Source organism: Hyperolius riggenbachi, chromosome 4, assembly GCF_040937935.1.
Source record: "Hyperolius riggenbachi isolate aHypRig1 chromosome 4, aHypRig1.pri, whole genome shotgun sequence".
Lineage (NCBI taxonomy): Eukaryota > Metazoa > Chordata > Amphibia > Anura > Hyperoliidae > Hyperolius > Hyperolius riggenbachi.
In genome coordinates, this window is record NC_090649.1 from 237,866,572 (window position 1) to 237,886,118 (window position 19,547).

Here is a 19,547-nt window from a genome sequence, read left to right on the forward strand (position 1 = left end):
GCTGAACACTGACTGAGGCTTTGTACTGCTCTGCAGCAAAGTTAGATTGTCTAGACTGCCACATAACAACAGTATCCCAAACAGAATGCACAGAGTACAATGCCGTGGAAGAACAATTTGAATTTACTGTCAGTTTTGGAAATGTTTTAATGGATACAGAATAAAAGTGAAATGTACCTTTTAATAGCATTTCAATTGAAAATAAAAACAAACAAAAAAGCCCTCTCCATTAATAATCTCCATTTCTGGTAATGTTATAGTGAAAGTGGAATTTCCCTCCTAGAAAGATATAATTACTATTCTTATGTTTTCTTATTATTAGCAGTGCACAGCAGTAACCCCGATTCTGCAAAACAATAATGGATGTATTGCATTACAGGGTATTCTTGGTTCCGGGTTTGCCTTAAAAGTTCAAGAACAGCACAGACAGAAGCACTTTGAAAAGAGGAGGAACCCTGCAGCTAGCTTAATTCAGGTGAGAACAGAAACATCCTGAATGTTTACATGGCCGTTGTGGAAAACAAAACCTACATAACCAATAATAGCATATGCATTTATTTGTCAAGATTCTAAATCTGGCTGCTGATGTCCAAAAGATTTTCACAGAAAACAGTGAGTGAATGTCAGTCGTTTAGGGCAACTAAAATGCTTGTCTTGTAAAATTAATTTCCTGGATCCGGGATTTTTATGACAATGGGTACAATGAGTAGAGTGATAAAATACATAAAGATCCTTGTGTGCATTCATACTACAATGTAAGGTAACCCATGGCCAGTCCTATGTTACTGGTATTGTATTCAGTTGTTTTTTTGGAAAAGCTGTTTGCAGGTTTCCACATTATATTACGCTGCATGATTCCACAGCACTATAAAAGTAAAACTCCACATTCTGTCAAAATTGCTAAAAAGTGAATATCATAAGATGTTTTGTAATTTATATTTATATTTAAAGCAGCTTTCCATTTTACTTTGTGGACAGTTTTTATTTCCAAAAGATGAATTACCATGCGATCTGTGCTCCCCATGTTTGAGTATAGACTACTGAGAAAATTCCCACCTTCTAGCTTGAGTAGTTAGCTGCACACAGCCTCATACACACGCACCAAATGGTTCTTAACTGCGACAGCCAGTTGGGGCCTCCTCTGCCAAGAGTGGAACCTGTGATATCTGAAATGCCTGGTCATCTCGGCCGAGAGCATTGTCCTCCTCCTTACCCCTCCTGCACAAAGCTGCTCCATTGTGCACCACACCATCATCCATCCACCCCCCTCTATAGCAAAATAATGTGTCACTAGCCTACAGGCTAGCGATGTGTCTGTATAGCCCAATAGTTTTGCTCAAGGGATCGAATCTCGATTAGAGGTAATCCACTGACCGACAGCAAACTTTGATATCCCCATATCAGTGTCTGAAAAGAAGCCTGTGCTATAACTATATTCTGCAGATGTGTGTTTCACATGGTTGCCTGTAAGCTAGGGGAATAAAGGCCTGCCATAATCACTGCAGCGTACAGAGCTGAACTCAAGATGTTGCCATTTTCTCAGAAATAGAGGCGTTTCATTTTATGGTCCCCACATCTGGCAAAACAAGTGGTACTGTAGGCTGCTGAAAATGTGTCAGTGCATCACCTGTGTAGTGTGCTGGTGTTGCAGTATTATTTCACATGTTCAGGTTTGTAGATTAGCCACTAGAGGGAGTTTGCTGTCTAACTGCAGTCACGCTGTCTTCCTGATCAGCAACTGCTGAGATAACCGTCACAGAGCCCGGTGTATGCATTCATATTTCCAATAGTTTAGCAATAGGGGAATTCTGCATGAAATCTATTGAAAATCTGTAGAGCTGTGCACTAACTGCCGGGCCCCCCAGGTCTCCCCCATGGCCGTGCAGACTATTGGCAGAAGAACTTACACTCACCTGTCTTCTTTCCATTACTGCCTGGGCTGCTCCTCCCCTTGTCCCATGGCAAACACTAGGGGCTGAAGACTAAAGGCCCGGTGGCATGTACTTTACGTGGCCTGTAGTGTTCGGCCTCTAATGTTTCACATGGGGACACAGGAAATGAAGAGAAGAGACAGAGAGGAGCAACCTGGAGCCAATGGTGAGAAGATGAGCACCGGCAGACAGGCGAGTGTACTCTGCTGCCAACATTGCACACTAGTAGTCCTGAAAACAAATGTTGCCAATTGAGCAATATCGTTTGTCCAGTGCCATTGAGGGGTTTGATTTTGGCTGGAAATTGCTCACTTGGGCATTGGTTGCTGCATCACTTTCTAGCAGATTTGATCATTCTGCTAGCTATTGACAGTAAAAGTGTATGGCCACCTTTACTGACACCTGTGCACAGCAGCACTCCCATCTCCAGTCTATGGGCACAGATGTGCAAGGATTCCATCAAATGGATAGCAATACAGAATAGCTCTACTGCCTGTATACAACAATGCATTTCATTTTTGTTTGCAGGCCACACTGCCAAATTAAAAGACAATTTTTTTAATGGACAATTTTTCTATTTTTATACCCGATTACTGCTCCCCAATTTCACATAAACAGAGCGTATTTCAAATATTTCAAATGTCTTTCTTTGACACTCAACACAAAAAATGTAGGGCTAGATTAACAAAAGAGTGCAAACTTAGTTAGCATGCCTAAAAACCCCTTAGCACGCCTAAAGCCCCTTAGGACGCGCAAAGTTTTGCACGTTAAATTAACGTGCAGAAAGTTTAGCGCTGCGTGGTGCGTGCGAATCGTAGCTAAACCGTTGCACCGGGTGCCCCTTAAAACATCACACTAGGTGCGCCCGAAACGTTGTTTCGGGCGCACCTGGTTCAATGCTTTAGGGCAGGGGTCTCAAACTCGCGGCCCGCGGGCCATTTGCGGCCCTCGATACAATATTTTGTGGTCCTCGCTGGCAAAAGCTTCCTTATAGTTTGCTTCAGTGCTCCCAAGTAATCCGTCGCATCCCCGCCGCTAAACGAGGGCTGCAGAGCCCCCAAATTGCCCGGGGGGCAATCTGCTGGCATTTCCTGGAAGGGGCAGAGCTTTCAGCTTCAGCTCTGCCCCTCCTGACGTCAATCGCCGCACGGATTGCCGCCTCTCCCCGCCCCTCTCTGTAAAGGAAGAGTGAAGGGGCGGGCAGAGGCGGCGATGCGCCGCGATTGTGAAATTCCTTATGCGGCCCAGCCTCATCCTGACTTTGCCTCCTGCGGCCCCCAGGTAAATTGAGTTTGAGACCCCTGCTTTAGGGGCACCCGGTGCGACGGTTTAGTCGCACCCGGTCCGACGTTTCGCGCTTACCGCGCAGCGGTAAACTTTGCGCGCGATCAATGAAAGCTTTGGGCGTGCTAACTGAGTTAGCACTCTTTTGTGAATTGAGCCCTTAAACTGAAACAATATTCAGAACTTTCTCCAATTCTCTATTCAAAATGTAAGTACGTTTAATATTCCTATCTATTTACTTTCAATTGATTTTGGACAATTTATCGATCAAAAGTGTGATTGGACTTGTCGGAGAATCTCTGTGCAAGAGGTGCTGGGCAGAAGCAACAATAGTGGATCAATATCTGTATAGCAATACATTGCATTATGCTTAAAAACAAGAAGAGAATCGAGAGCCCAAAATGGTGCAGTATTGTCAGGTAAAATGAGTTCAATACAATTTTATGTGTATATACTCACAAACACAGGTTACCCATAGGCAACCACTTTAAATGCAGGTGGGGAGCATTAGGACCTGACCCCACTCAGGTTAAGAAGTCGCTCTCTGTAGATAGTAGATGGGGATGCACCCCTCCACCCAGGGTGGACTAGAAGATCAGCAAAAACTCGGTATACGGAGGTGCCAGATTAGAGTAAAACGTTTTAAAAAACGTTTAAAAGCAGAGGGGGATGTTAGGGTGGACTTACCTCCCTCTTACAAAAAAGAAAACTCACTCGAGTCTCGATAAAACAGAATTGACAAATCATTTATTCAACTCCACAAATGCAACGCGTTTCGTGGGCGTGACCCCACTTCCTCAGGCAAAAATGGGAGCACAACTCAGTGGGTCAAGCAGTAGGTTTGAGCGCCTCTGTCACAGCAGTGCAGTCTGTGACAGAGGCGCTCAAACCTACTGCTTGACCCACTGAGTTGTGCTCCCATTTTTGCCTGAGGAAGCGGAGTCACACCGGCGAAACGCGTTGCATTTGTGGAGTTGAATAAATTATTTGTCAATTCTGTTTTATCGAGACTCGAGTGAGTTTTCTTTTTTGTAAGAGGGAGGTAAGTCCACCCTAACATCCTCCTCTGCTTTTAAACGGTTTTTAAAACGTTTTACTCTACTCTGGCGCCTCTGTATACCGAGCTTTTGCTGACATTGCATTATGTAGTGCTACGCTTGTGGTTCCACCAGTTCCTGGTAGATTTCTGCTAAAAACAATTGAGATTCAGCTTGTAGTGTGGAGAAGGAATCAATTACTGTCCAATCAACTTACAACTGGGTAAAGACGGTCCAGTTTGACATATTGGACTGTAATTGATCTGTGCATATCTAGCTTTAACTGTACTGAGGATATATCATGCACAAGTGATAAGGGCTAAGGCTGCATTCACACAGTGCACGTTGCTGCATGTGGATGCACTGCTCGTACAATTCGATGGGCATGTTCACATCTCTGTGTTGTAACTGACCACATTATCCTATTGCACTTTCTACAGTGCATTTCCGGATAGTGTCTGTATTAATCAGCATGCTGACATGGCTATTCTATATACTGTGAAAAGTAACGTGCACGTTATAATGTGCAGAGTTCACACTGCATTATGCTTACTTTGTAGCACAGGAATTATGTAACGTGCATAATGGGAACCTAGCCAACACAAAATTCTCTGTATAAGACATAACATTCAAGTGAGTCTAGAATTATATTGTTGTGACTTGCGCCAAAGTGGATGTGGAAACAAGAATCCTGGTCAGGTCGGAGGAGAGCGATTAGGAATAGCAATTTTTACATAGCCATTTAAAGTGGACAACTGGATTTCAAGCTGATATTCACTCTACGAATATAATTTTGCCTTCTTAAAACAGAAGGTATTTACAATAATTCAGGTTTAAAGGGAAACTTAAGCCTGGGGGGAAACAGTTTTACATTCCTGGGGCTTTTACCGACCCTGTACTCATCCTATGCGCATGCCGGTACTAAACGAGCCTCCGCTCCCCCGCCGCAGCTTAGTTTCATTTTCGGCGACTGGCTCTGCCGCTGGGCACTGCTCCTGCATGGCCCTGGCCGCATGCGTCCTTATTTGCGCTTCTGTGGCTGGGAGTGTCCTGCGTGGGCACAGTGCAAGAAAATCTCTACTACACCTGTGCCAACAAGGAGGACGCGCGCGTCCAGGGCCACGCAGAAGCAGTGGCCGGCTACAGAGTCAGTCGCCGAAAACAAAACTAAGCTGCGGCAGGGGACCGGAGACTCGTTTAGTACTGGCATGGGCACAGGATGAGTGCAGGGGGCCGGTAGTAGCCCCAGGTAAGTAAAACTGTTTTTTTTCCCCTCAGGCTTAAGTTTCCCTTTAAGTGAGCGACTATTGTTAACTATGATACATCACTTCTGAATACACAAAGCATCTGTTTATATTCCAGATAGCAAGGCCTACATCCAGAACCGCTAACAACAATACACTGTTTTGGACTTTCTGCTCCTTATAGGTGCGTACACACGCACTACGGCCGCCAATGACGGGTCCGTCAGACCCTCCCGCTGGGCGGACTTTTAGGCGACAGTAGCGCAAGTGTACGCACTGTCGGCGGACTGATAAGGCTGTTTCGGAGCGATCCGCTCAGCCTTATCAGTCCGCCGACAGGGTGTACACACGCGCTACTGTCGCCTGAAAGTCCGCCCAGCGAGAGGGTCTGACGGACCCGTCGTTGGTGGCCGTAGTACGTGTGTACGCACCTTATCAGAGCATGGCATGAATTGATATGACTGTATGACTGGTAATACACTTTTCAACTCAGAACTTCCTCTCTTCTCTAAAAGAGATGCAACAGCATAATAACCTTTATAGAAAAACGTTTCTTTTTTACAGCTTATCCTGCAATAAATCTGCCTTCCTGCTTTCATGGAAGCGGACATATTGTTAAAGGACCACTATCGCGAAAAATGTAGGCAGTTAAAAATCTGACAGAACCGACAGGTTTTGGGCCAGTCCATCTCCTCATGGGGGATGCTCATGGTTTTCTTGATTTTCAATAGCATTTCCTGAACAGCAGCTGCAATGTCTAACTGACAAAATAGTGTGCAGTGGTAATAGTGCAACACACATACAGGAAAACTGCTAATATGCATGTAAAATACTTTATGCAAAATATTGGTAGTAAATTAATATTTATTTTAATATTAATTATATAATAATGATATAATAATGTTTTCAGATGATATCATAATGTTAAAGATATCATAATGTTTTTAGTGTCATAAAATCCACGTTGTTTCTCACTCACATAAAGTTGTGAATTCTTTACTAGTCTAGGAAACCCAGTAATGTCAAATGGAACAAGCTGTGTGTATGAAGTCACTGTCTCCGTAAATGAATACACACAGCTTGTTTCATTTCACGTTACTGCTGTGACATGATGCACCCCTGTACCAAGGAAGCTTCCATTTTACGCCTCTTTAATTTATGTGTGCAGCATCTATTTTTTTGTGATACAACTGCTTTAACAGGACTCCTTGGTGGAGCCATGCACCTCAATACAATGTTATATCCTGAAACAGAGATGCTTAATCATGCTGTTTCATATCCATGCTGTTTCATATCCTGAAAATCTTTTCTAGTGTTGCAGCCAGCCATGGGAAAATCAGTTCAGATCAACTTAGCAGTGGAGTAGTGGAGTCACTTCTGAGCTTACTGGCTCCTATATGATTTATCCTTCCATTCTGGTGGCTCAAGCTGTCTAGATGGAGAGCTGACAGTATGACTCATTGGACGGAAGGTAGGAAGGAAGGAAGGAAGGAGGAGGAGTGATTAAAGACGACCCGAATTCTTGCATGGCACACAATAAAAATTCTTTATTCCACATATAGTTGCTGAAAAAAAATACTTCTCAATGCTCTGTGGTTATTTAGGCAGATTAAGGTGTCTAATTAATTCGTATCAGCAACTGTGAATAGACTGCAAGGGAGCTCTTACTAGGCAGCTCCCCATATAGTAAATACTGAGGCTTAATCCTTTCAGTACCTTCTGCAAAAGTGAAACCAAGAAAACTTTAGGTTTTCCTAGGATTTCCATAAATTGTAATATTTTTTTTCTCCATAGGTTAACATGCTGTGGCTAATTTTTTAGAGTAAAGAAGAATTCTAAGTGTGGTTCCACTTTAAGTGGGAGCCACCTGCAGAATTTTTTTCATATGACTGGAGAAGACTGAAAAGACTGTTCAGAGTAAGAAATATAATCTGTGTTTTCATTAAACATTTCTGTCTCAGGATGTAACAGTGGGCACATCCTGAGACAGAGTGTGTGAGTGTGAGTGTGTGTGTGTGTGTGTGTGTGTGTGTGTGTGTGTGTGTGTGTGTGTGTGTGTGTGTGTGTGTGTATGAGAGTGTGTGTGTGTGTATGAGAGTGTGTGTGTGTGTGTGTGTGTGTGTGTGTGTGTATGAGAGTGTGTGTGTGTGTGTGTGTATGAGAGTGTGTGTGTTTGTGTATGAGAGTGTGTGTGTGTGTGTGTGTGTGTGTGTGTGTGTGTGTGTGTGTGTGTGTGTGTGTATGTGTGAGAGTGTGTGAGTGTGTGTGTATGTATGAGAGTGTGTGAGTGTGTGTGTGTATGAGAGTGTGTGTGTGTGTTTGTATGAGAGTGTGTGTGTGTGTATGAGAGTGTGTGAGTGTGTGTGTGTGTGTGTGTGTGTATGAGAGTGTGTGTGAGTGTGTGTGTATGTATGAGAGTGTGTGTGTGTGTGTGTGTGTGTGTGTGTGTGTGTGTGTGTGTGTGTGTGTGTGTGTGAATACAATCACTTAGGAAGCCACACCATGAATAGCTGATAGGAACCCACTAACGAGAGTTCAGTCCCCCATACAAGGCCTAACACCGATCGGTGGCGGGAGGGTGGCAGCCCCAGGACCGCCTAACATGATCGGGGTTAAGAGTGGTAGGCGGGGTATAGCAAGGAACACGCGTTCATGTGTGATCGTTCCCTGCAGAGACACGGAGCGTAGCTCTGTCATCAGCTTGCCAGCCCATGATCATGGCTGGCAAGCTATTAACGAATAAAAAAAACCCTCTTTGTTTACATCTTTACAGCACTGCGATCTAGTGCAGCACTGTACAAGGGACACTTAGCTGTCCTCCGAGCGGCTCACAATCAAGTCCCTCTCAAAGGCTGGTGCCTATGAGAGGAGGGAAAAAGTATAGATCGCTGTCTAGTGTCAATTTAGGGGGAAAGGGAGGGGGGGACTAGAGTAATTGAAAAAAAGGCTCAATAAATAAAAGCCCAATAAAAAAGAAAAAACAATCGCAGCAGCAATCAGATGTCACCAACAGAATGCTCTGTTGGTGGCAAGAAAAAGGAGTTAAAGGACTTCCGAGGCCAAAAACAAGAAAATGACACTATACCTTTTTAATATCAGAATCCACGGAGGACGTCCAGCGTGTCTCCCGCACCGTTCCGCCGTCATTGCAGCCCTTTTCGTTCACCCATGGCTCGGCCCGACCCCACTGAACGGGTCGCATGTATGCCACAAGTAAGATGGCCGCCGCCTTGAGCCGCGGCTGCGCAGTACGCTTTGCCGCGAGTGCGACTGCACAGCCTTGGGCAGCATTACGGGACTCTGCACGCGGCGGGAGGCGGGCTAAAGGCTGCGCAGTCGCACTCGCGGCAAAGCGTACTGCGCAGCCGCGGCTCAAGGTGGCGGCCATCTTACTTGTGGCATACATGCGACCCGTTCAGTGGGGTCGGGCCGAGTCATGGGGGAACGAAAAGGGCTGCAATGACGGCAGAACGGTGCGGGGGACGTCCTCCGTGGATTCTGATATTAAAAAGGTATAGTGTCATTTTCTTGTTTTTGGCCTCGGAAGTCCTTTAAGATTTATTTGTGTGCTAAGTTGCATGGCTGTGCAGCACTCTGTTAAAGCTGCAGTGTGCTGAAAAAACTGCCTGGTCACTATGGGGGTTTAAGCCTGTGGTCCTTAATAAATGTTGTGCAAGATAAGGTCAGCTTTGCTTTTTCATACTTTATGAGGGTAAGGCCGGGTCCACACTGGCACTGAAAAACAGACCGTTAGCAGATTGTAACGGTACCGAATGGATCCTAATGGATCCAATGTTAACATATGGATCCGTTCACATTGGAATGGATCTGTTCTGCATGCTGGACAGACCGCAAGTTTGGATCTGCAGTCATTTTTCCGGATGGAAAACTGATGCCTTTGAAAACTGATCCTTTCCACAGTTCAGGTTTTACACTATTGGTTTTCCACCCGTGCCAGTGTGAACTGGGCCTAAACCATGGCACCAGTCTTGTTGTCAAACTTTAGTCGGGCTGTAAAGGAAAACTCTACAAAGAATTACTTGGAATTGGAAAGGAATAGGAGGAACATTTGTAAATGACTTTGGGGTTGTTGTTTTTTTTTTTTTGTAAAAATGATCACATATAAAAGTTTTTATACAAAAGTTTTAACATACGGTACTTAGCTGTTTGACTCAATACTGTATAGGCAGTATCAGTATTACTCAATACTGAGCAAAGTAGTGGGAAGCATTGCTACCCAGAATGTTTTCTTTATTAATCATCACTGTCTTCTTTGATTTTTTTTCACAACTATCAGATTCTACCTGAATTAGTTTCAAGTCTCAGAGTAATCCTTATTATATCTAAATACGTTTATCATATCTTAATAACTATTGTCTTTCTCTGTATACACTGCGTGTTGCCGCTAGCTAATTAGATACAGTACGTACAGGCAGCCAGTGGCGTAGCTAAGGAGCTGTGGGCCCCGATACAAGTTTTACATGGGGCCCTCCCAAGCACTCTATACATAACAATTGATACAGCGCACCAAAACCTGCCAAGGACAACTACAGTGTCAGAGGAGCAAGAAGGGGATGGGGAACAGTTTGTCAATGATTACCACTACTCAATGTATATATAGAAGTGATTATTATGAGCACAGGACCAATAAAGAGCTAATACTGCAGTTGAGGGAGGGCCCTTCGGGGACCCTCTGGCCCAAGGGCCCCGATGCGGTCGCTACCTCTGCACACTCTATTGCTACGCTTCTGCGTACAGCAATTTACTGCTCATAAACACACAGCAGAGTTAGCTTATTATGGTGCATATCTCCATCCTTTGACACATATTTGGCTGCCTTGTGCATCTCTCACAGTACTTAGTGATCCTTTAAGTATGACTGATCACTATAAAGGAGTTTCATTGAGCTGCAGCAAAACAAGCCACAACTGAAAACTAGGAGCTTAAGCAAATGGCACTGTGTGCACAAGTCTAAAATGCTTTGTCCAATTATTCATTATTATAGCAAGTACAGGTTGTGAGGGAAAACACCTGGAGATGAGGTGACTTCTTTAACTGGGCTCTACCTCAAGCTTACTCATAAAGGCATTCCTGCCAAAATAATTCAGGCATTCTACCTGCAATAATGTAGCCACACTTTTTCTCTAACAAAAGTTGGGGTAAAATCAGTGCGTCTTATGGACCTGATACTACAATTTGGCCACTCTCCCTCGCATCGCAAATCGCGCACCTTACCTGCATGCCACCAGGCTGAGGGCAGCAACGGGCAGGCTGTGATCTTCTTAAAGGACCACTGTCCCACAGATAAGAAGTACATTTCATTCAGAGTAAAATGAGTAATAAATTGCTTTTGTCCTGTGTTGCTGTCACTTACAGTAGGTAGTAGAAATCTGACAGAACCAACAGGCTTTGGAAAAAAAATACAGTGAGCAGGGAGGCTGGCCAGCGTCTTTGTATAAATCTTTTTCAGAGAGTGTCTTTATAAAAAAATAAAGACCATGATGAGAATCCCCTATGGAGAGTTGGACTAGCCCAAAACCTGTCAGTAATGTCAGATTTCTGATGCTTACTGTAGTGTCAGCAACATAGGAGAAAAGTAATCTATGGCTAATTTTACTCTAGAAGAAACGTACTTCTTATTTGTATGTGTATAACATATATTGTAATTTGCAAGATTTACGTGACAGTGGTCCTTTAACATGGAGAGCCAGTAGAGAGGCTCCCGACATGGCTGCAGATGAGCGATGTCCTTTAAGCTTACCAGACTGAGGGTATGCCACCTCAGGCAGGCTGAATCTCCTTAACACAGAGAGTTGGAGGAGAAAGGCTCCTGACATGGCTGCAGCTGAGTGGTGTGCAGCTCTGATAATCATGGCTGCCTGCTTAGTTACTTGCTCTGATGGTCTCACGGGCCGGACCATGTCATTCGGCCAATAACGGAACTCGCTGTTGCTAAAAACTGGCAGTAAAATACGTACCATTGGCTGGTCATAATGGAACAGATCTGAACGGATGCTAACAAATTCAATGTTAACCTATGATCCATTCACATTGGTCCGTGTGAATGGATCTGTTCCCCACAATCTGCTGGACAGACCGCAAGTTTGGATCTGCAGTCATTTTTCTAGAATGACGGAGGCATCACATTGACTGTGTGGTAATGGAAAGAAGCGTCAAAGATGCCTCCCTGCAAAGTTGCATGCAGTGCTTACTCACGTCAGCAGGGGTGCTTCTAGCCTTTTTGTCACTCCAGGCAAGAAGACCTGTGGGCCCCCCCCCTCCCCCCCCCCCATTAAACTTGGTAAACTTGGCCCACCGCCCTCAGACTCGCCTCATCCTCAGCCTGCCATCCTCGCATTCGGCTCATGCTCAGCCTGTCACTCTCACACACAGATCATGCTCAGCCAGTCACTCTCACACCCAGCCCATCACACTCAGATTATGTTCAGCCTGTCACTCTCACACACAGAAAATGCTCAGCCTGTCACTCTCACACTCAGATCATGCTCAGCCTTTCACTCTCACACTCAGATCATGCTCAGCCTTTCACTCTCACACTCAGATCATGTTCAGCCTGTCACTCTCACACACAGATCATGCTCAGCCCGTCAACCTCACACTTAGCCCGTCACACTCAGCTCATGTTTAGCCGGTCACTCTCACACTCAGATCATGCTCAGCCTGTCACTCTCATACACAGATCATGCTCAGCCCGTCACCCTCACACTCAGCCCCTCACACTCAGCTCATGTTTACCCGGTCGCTCTCACACACTCAGATCATGCTCAGCCTGTCATTCTTACACACAGATCATGCTCAGTCTGTCACTCTCACAATCAGCCCATCACTTTCACACACAGATCATGCTCAGCCCGTCACCCTCACACTCAGCCTGTCACCCTCACACTCAGCTCTTGCTCAGCTTGTCACACTCACCCTCATACTCAGCCTGTCACTCTCACACTCAGCTCATGTTTAGCCCGTCACTCTCACACTCAGCCTCTCACCCTCACATGCAGTCTGTAACTCTCACCCAATCACCCTCACTACATGAAAATCATGCTCAGCCTGTTACCCTCACACTCAGCTCATGCTCAGCCTGTCACCCTCACACTCAGCCTGTCACCCTCACATGCAGTCTGTCACTCTCACCCAATCACCCTCACCGCATGACAATCACGCTCAGCCTGTCACACTCACCCTTAGCCACCCCCATTCCAGGACATGACCTGCAGTGGTCTTCCGGTTTTGCCCCACATATACGTACAAAAGTATGAAAATGAAACAAACCTAGCATTCTCCCCCATCTTCCAACACCAGCACTGACCAACACATACTAGATCAACACCCGCCAAACCTACTGCAAGGAGAAGTCCATACCGGAGAGGGTGGAGCTACACCATGAATTCCGTGATTCATGAGGGTGGAGCTAGCATCCTCACTGTTTTAGGGGCTGAACTACACAGACACAGTCCACTGACTGACAGAGGGAGGGGCTACAATGCACACCCATACTGGGGGTTAGGTGCTCTACCACTGATTGACAGCAACTGAGATGTAGTGCATTCCATTGTTGGGGAGGAGCCACACCTCTGACTGACAGCAGCAGAGACAGCCCACAAGTGTCGAGGGAGGAGCTAACGTTGCACAGTAACTCTTATGATTAATAAAAAGCAGAACTGAAGGTTGGTGCCCAGATTTTTCTTCTGTTGTAAGTACTGTGACTTCATAGAGCACGTATGAAGTCACAGTACTTACAACAGAATGAAAATCTGGGCACCAACCTTCAGTTCTGCTTTTTAATAATCATAAGAGTCTCCATTCATAAACTATAGTCTACAGGAAAATGTCACATGATGCAGGCAGGTGGGTGTGGCTAGAGAGACACTCCTGAAGGTTTGTGCCTGGATTGTCTCTTCTATTGTAAATCTGGGATCCATGAGAGCTCAGCCTGCCTGCATAGAGTCTGGACATTACAGTGTGTGACTGATAACATCTTTGTTTGCTTTCACCCTGGCTGATTATCTGAGTGCCGATTCTCTACTCCACTTGTGTATCTCACAAGTTACACAGGCAGAACTGATTGCCAGAGTGCACAAACTAGAGCCAAAACTTACAGTGCCTCTGATTGCTGCCTCGCACAGTTCTCTTCACTCCTCACACTGATGGCTTGTTTGTGAGTCTCCATCTCCTCTGCTCCAGGCTGCAGCTCAACCCCTCAGTCACCACTTCTCTGCTGCAAGTGTCATACTCGGGGCAGGGGGATGCAGGAAGCATGCTGCTCAGTTCCAGCCTGGAGCCCCGATAGTCTGTGTCTGGCGGGGGGGCGGAGTTTGAGGCGGGCCTAGGGCAGAGAGCTACACGCAGGCAGTACACAGACACTGCTCTCTCTGCGCCTGTGGCTTACGAGGAGCCAAAAAGGGATGGGCCATGGTCTTAGAGGCGGGGCAGAGCATGTTTGCTCTGTCTCTATTGGCTGGGGGGCTCATGAAGGCGTGCATCTGTGCAGGAAGCCAAGAGCCTTATCAGTGAGTCCTGCAGCGCCTACGAACCTGCAAAATAGGGTCATTATTGCAAAATAGGGAGATGGTAGTTGGAGTTAGCATTGGCTCCGCCCCCCGACGGGCGTGCCGCTCTAGGCCACCGCCTTTAGTGTCTGTGCCTTCGGGCGCCCCTGCACGTCAGCCAACTGCACTTTCCAGCGGCGATATCCTTGGCCACGGTGGAGTCAGTATGTGCCAGTGTGTCAAATGATGCCGCTGTTGCCATGGAGATTGTTGCTGGAAAGTGCAATTGGGTGAGTAAACCTATAAAGTAAGCACCTCGTGCAATTTTGCAGTGGGGGAGGGAGGGAGGAGGGGGCAGAACAGTAATGCGGGAAGCATGTGGACCGCTAGTGGATCGTGGTCTGCAGCCGAAAAAGTTTGCCTAGCCGTGGGCTAAAAGAATAATAGGCAGAGGATCAGCAGGATAAGCAGGCAGTGTGTACTGTTTAAAATAAAACAAATATGTCCACCTCCATATTCTTCTCACTTCAGCCTCCCTTTATTGGAGTTCTTCTTTAAAGTGAATGGTTCACTAGCCCTATTAATACTTAAACGGAGAATGGAGGGGCTGAAGAGGACGGTGAGGAAAGCCATGTGCTCATGGGGCTGGAGGAAGCCCCAGGTAAGTATAAATAACAGCCAGTGTACCATCTTAGGTACACTTTAAAAACTTTGTTTTAGATTTAGAACAATTGAGCTGATTTAACAACATTTCAGTAAGCTGCAGCACATAGCACATTTTCAGGGTACCACAGATTACTGGATGCCTGAATCATTATGTGAAATGTAACATTTATCCTGAGCCAATCAGCACTGACTTGTATCTGCTACAGCTACTGCAATGCAGCTCTAAAAAAGAGCAGGCAGTATAAACAGCAGGAGCTCTCAATCCCAGCTCGTCATAAGCAGAGAATCAATTCTCAATCCTGTTTATCAGCTCCTATGGCTGTTAGCTATGGCAGAAGGGGGCTTTACAAAGAAAGGATGCAAAGTCTACTCCACCATCACCTAAGGCATGGCATGGCACTCACTGCAGGTGGCCACAGAACTCTGAATTTCCCCTTGGGATGCTCAGCAATAAAGTGGTAGTCTATGGTGCTATCCGATCACCCCTTAGTATTAGAATGATCAGCTACAGAGGCTATCCTGAGACCCCTTATACAAGTATAAATGTTAGAGCCAATTAAACACACAGGGGGTTGTAGTATTTAATGTTCTGTTTGTTGCTAAAGATTTTGGTTTTCTTCTATAGACTAGGCTGGGTGTAGGTGCTGAAGCAGGGTTATGCAGCTGCTGACTCACGCCATGTAGCATAAATATTCAGAGAAACTCATATTCAAATAAATCCTTTACAAATTAACCAGGGTAGAGTCATTATCTGATTGCTCAAATATTGGAGTGACTTTCACTGAAAATTCCTGGCTCACTTTATTGGGAACCTCAATGGGTTTGGGTTTAGGGGTGTCTGAAGAGCTCTGTGCACACCAGGAGTTGGTGTGATGCTTTGTAAGGAGAATAAATGGCTTATTTCCTTACAAAGCTTATGCTTATACTTAGGATAAAACAGGGGTTAAAAGCACTAAGGAAGTACAATGAATCAACTGTATTGTGCAATGTTAATGGGTGTTAATCTTGTTTCATTACACTTTAAAGTGGATCCGAGATGAAAAACTAACTATAACAAGTAACTTGTCTATATATATTATCTAAAGTTTAGATAGTTTACACAGCATATCTAGCTGCAAACAGCTTCAAAAATGTATGATTATTTATACCTGTGATACGAGGGCAGCCATGTTCTGTTTGTCACATTTGTCACAAGCTGAGGGCTGGAGATGCTATCAGCTTGCCTGTGTGTAAATTCAGTCCCCTCTCCTCCTGCCTCCTCCCTTCTGCCTCTGAAATCAATAGCTAGTAACCTTCCCCTCCTGCCCAGAATGAGCTCCCATAAGCCCTTGCTACAGTGCCATGGCACAAAAGGAGCTGTGGGCGAGGCTTGTTTAGTTTATAGGGAATAAGAGTATTAAAACAAAACAAAAAAAGTATTTGGCTTGAGGAATGCCCTATAAACTATATGAAAGGAACACAATTATGCAATGAGTAAAAGTTTATCTCAGATCCACTTTAAAGAGAACCTGAACTGAAAATATAAAGTCAAAATAAACATACACAAGTCATACTTACCTCCCATGTAGTCTGCTCATCAAACTCTTTCTCCTCTCCTGCGTCCTGTTTGTCCACTGTGATCAATGGAATTCTCTGTCCTCCCTTTTTTTAAAAATGGCCGTTACCCCATAACAGCGTTCTGGTCAGCACACTGTTAAACTGTTATATCGCCCACTTGAGCCATAGGGAAACATGGACATTACCTTGCACATTCAGTTGTAACTGACAGCAGCTGATGCATAACTGACAGCAACTGGTATATTTCAGTTCAGACAAAATCTTGTCAGAACTGGAAAAGACCATTGTAAGAAGAAAATGGTGAGCTTCTGAGAGGAACTGATGGCGAGGTAAGTATGTAATATTCATTTGCAGCTACATCATGTGTTTATTTTAAATAATTTTACACAGTTCAAGTTCCATTTAAGTTCACTTAATAGTTCAGGTAATTCATGTTTATTGAGTAATTTCTCCTTAAAGACACACTAGAAATATGAATCTAACTACCCTGTGTAAATTCATGTATAATGCTATACTTTAACCAGTCTGGGGGTAAACCTGTTAAGCAGTGAGGATACGTGATAGATGTAGCCATAACTTATTGCAGCAATTTTAATTACTAGTATAGTGTTTGGTTCTTCTTGTACTCTTTCAATGAGCAAAGGCAATTATTCCTTTATTCCAGCTCTTAAGTTTCATGTACTTTGCTTACTAAGACTAACCAGCAAGCTCATGGTGACCCAGAACTCATTGGGGTGTGTAAGGGACTACAATGGTCCTAAAAGCCCCCTTACTAAGATGTTAAGAAAAACAAAAGTTTGCTTTCCTAAAACAGAAAGAATTTGCGATAATTCAGGTTAGAGTGAGCTCGAGATGTCTCCCAGGCACCACTGCTGAATATATGCAAATTAACCATTGTACCCTTAGAAGCTAAACACACCTCCAGAACCGCTGGAATGCAATGATGTGTCAGCTTGTTAATGTGTACAGAGCCATAATAATCCAACATGCATACAGGCTGTTTCGGATTTTTTTTTTTTTTTTTTTTTTTTTAAGCCTTTCAGATTAAAATCACTTAAAAACCAGCCCTCACGCGGATCTCTCCATCAGGTTGGCAGCGATCTTGCCCTTCCTTCACTGTTCAATCATCATGCTGGCTTTTATTAAGTCTGTTCTTTATCAATAAAAAGAAAACAAAACATTTTAGAGCAATAAGCTCCACTCCTTTTGCTTCCACAATTCTTGCGCCTTCTCCTCTCCAACACCTTTTTTTTCCGCCAGGTACACCACATACAATCTTGCTAAGAAAATATTGCACACTGCTTCCAGCGACAACTCCTCCTTCTGGAATACTATTAAGTTTCTTGCATCCCACAAAACTTCCTTAAGTACAGAAAACACAATCCACCCCTTCCTATCCTTCTCCTTTGCACCCAGTGACACTCCACCCATCACCATTGAAAGAGATGTGACCCTAACCTCCACCACCACCTCTAAAAATTTCCTCAACTTCCTCCGAAAACCCTTTGCAAAATCACAATCCCAAAACACGTGGTCCACATCCTCTTCCCCTCCACACCCTTCTCTTGGGCACCTTCCTGAGGGAGTCATACCCCTCAATTTGCAAAAAACCCTAGTAGGGAGCGCTGACACCAGAGCCATCCAGACAACATCTTTTTGCCTGTTTGTTATTCCTTTAATACTCATTCTTTTCCATACTGTCTCCGCTTGTGCACTTGTCATTCCTTTTATATAACATATTATATCATTTCTTGTGATCCATTTTTTTATATTCTGCTTGTTTATGTCTGTTATAGCTGCTCCTGCCATATTGAAACTGTCCAGAATTTCTTTAACTTTTTGGTAGCATGATGTAGTAGTGAATGCAACAGGCTTGCTCAAATCCTTAGCGACCCATCCCAACCTGTTCCACAACCATCCTCCCAAGTACCTCACAAAATCCTTCACCCTCCCCTCTGACTCCAACACTCTACGGACAGACACCAGATAGTGCAGAGACAGAAAAGAAGCAACATCAGGGAAGTCCCAACCACCCAGAGACACACCCTTGTGAACCGTCACCCGTGCCACCCTCTCCATCTTTGAACCCCAGAAGAAAACAAACAACATTCTCTGCACCTCTTGCATCCATCTTTTGCCAAGAGGCAAGACCAAACAAAAATACAACAACAACGGCAATATCACAGCTTTCACCACCAACACTTTCCCTGAAAAAGACAACTTCCGCAACCTCCACAAGTTCAACTTTCTTACCACTTTCCCTTTCACCTCATCCAAAGTCTTTCTGCCTTTCATCTCTGCATCAAACACCACACCCAACACCTTGATCTCCTGACTCACCGGCACTTTCTCCACATTCAAAGGTACAGGCCTCCCAAAGGAAACCAGTTGGGACTTCTCCCAATTCACAGCCATTCCAGACATTCCACAAAACACCTTCACATGCAAATTCACCCTGTCAATATCAGCCTGTGACCCACCCACAAACGACACATCATCCATATAAGCCAAATACTTCACCTGCTCTCCACCACCACCTGGCACAACAAACCCTTTCACCACTTTATCCCGCTGGACATACCTCAGCAAAGGCTCCACCACACAAATAAAAGCCATAGGCGACAGCGGACACCCCTGCCTGACTCCGGACAAAACGGGGAATGACCTGGACAAAACCCCATTTACCAAGACATGGCTCGAAATTCCAGTGTAAAAACATCTAATAACTTTCAGGAGACAATCAGGGACCCCTAATTTTGCCATCACCCTGAACAGGAAGGAGTGTGATACTCTATCAAATGCCTTTTCCAAATCGATACCCTCAATGACCATCGGCACTTTATTTTCCTGTGAAAAATTAATCATGTCCCTTAATAAAACCAGGTTATCGGCGCTTCTTCGACCAGGGACCGCACAGGTCTGCCCCTCTCCAATCATAGATGCTATCACACTCCTTAACCTGTTTGCGACCAATTTCGCCACTATCTTGTAGTCCACATTCAACAGCGAAATCGGCCTCCAGTTTTTTATCAATTTTTTGTCTCCTTTCTTATGAATCAGGGTGATGACTCCCTCCCGCATTGATGGGGACAACCGCCCAGAAGAAAAAACCTCCTGGACCACCTCCACCACTTCCCCACCAATGATAGGCCAGGCCCACCTAAAAAACTCCACTGGGAGCCCGTCCTTCCCTGGAGTCTTGCCTGTTTGCATGGCACCCACTGCCGCCCATACCTCCTCCGTGGCCACCGACTCTTTCAACTGCTGTACCTCCAACGGATCCAAACACTCCTCCAACACCTCATCACAATACTCTTCCAT

At 44.9% G+C, this 19,547-nt stretch overlaps 1 protein-coding gene across 2 annotated transcripts in view; it reads left to right on the forward strand.

Annotated features, from left to right (window-relative positions):
* Positions 1–19,547, forward strand: part of KCNQ5 (potassium voltage-gated channel subfamily Q member 5) — a 745,242-nt gene that overhangs the window by 620,946 nt on the left and 104,749 nt on the right. For both annotated transcript variants that reach the window (XM_068281488.1, XM_068281487.1), the window contains exon 7: positions 380–475. In XM_068281488.1, the coding sequence (XP_068137589.1) occupies positions 380–475 (96 nt within the window). The remainder of the gene's footprint in view (positions 1–379; positions 476–19,547) is intronic.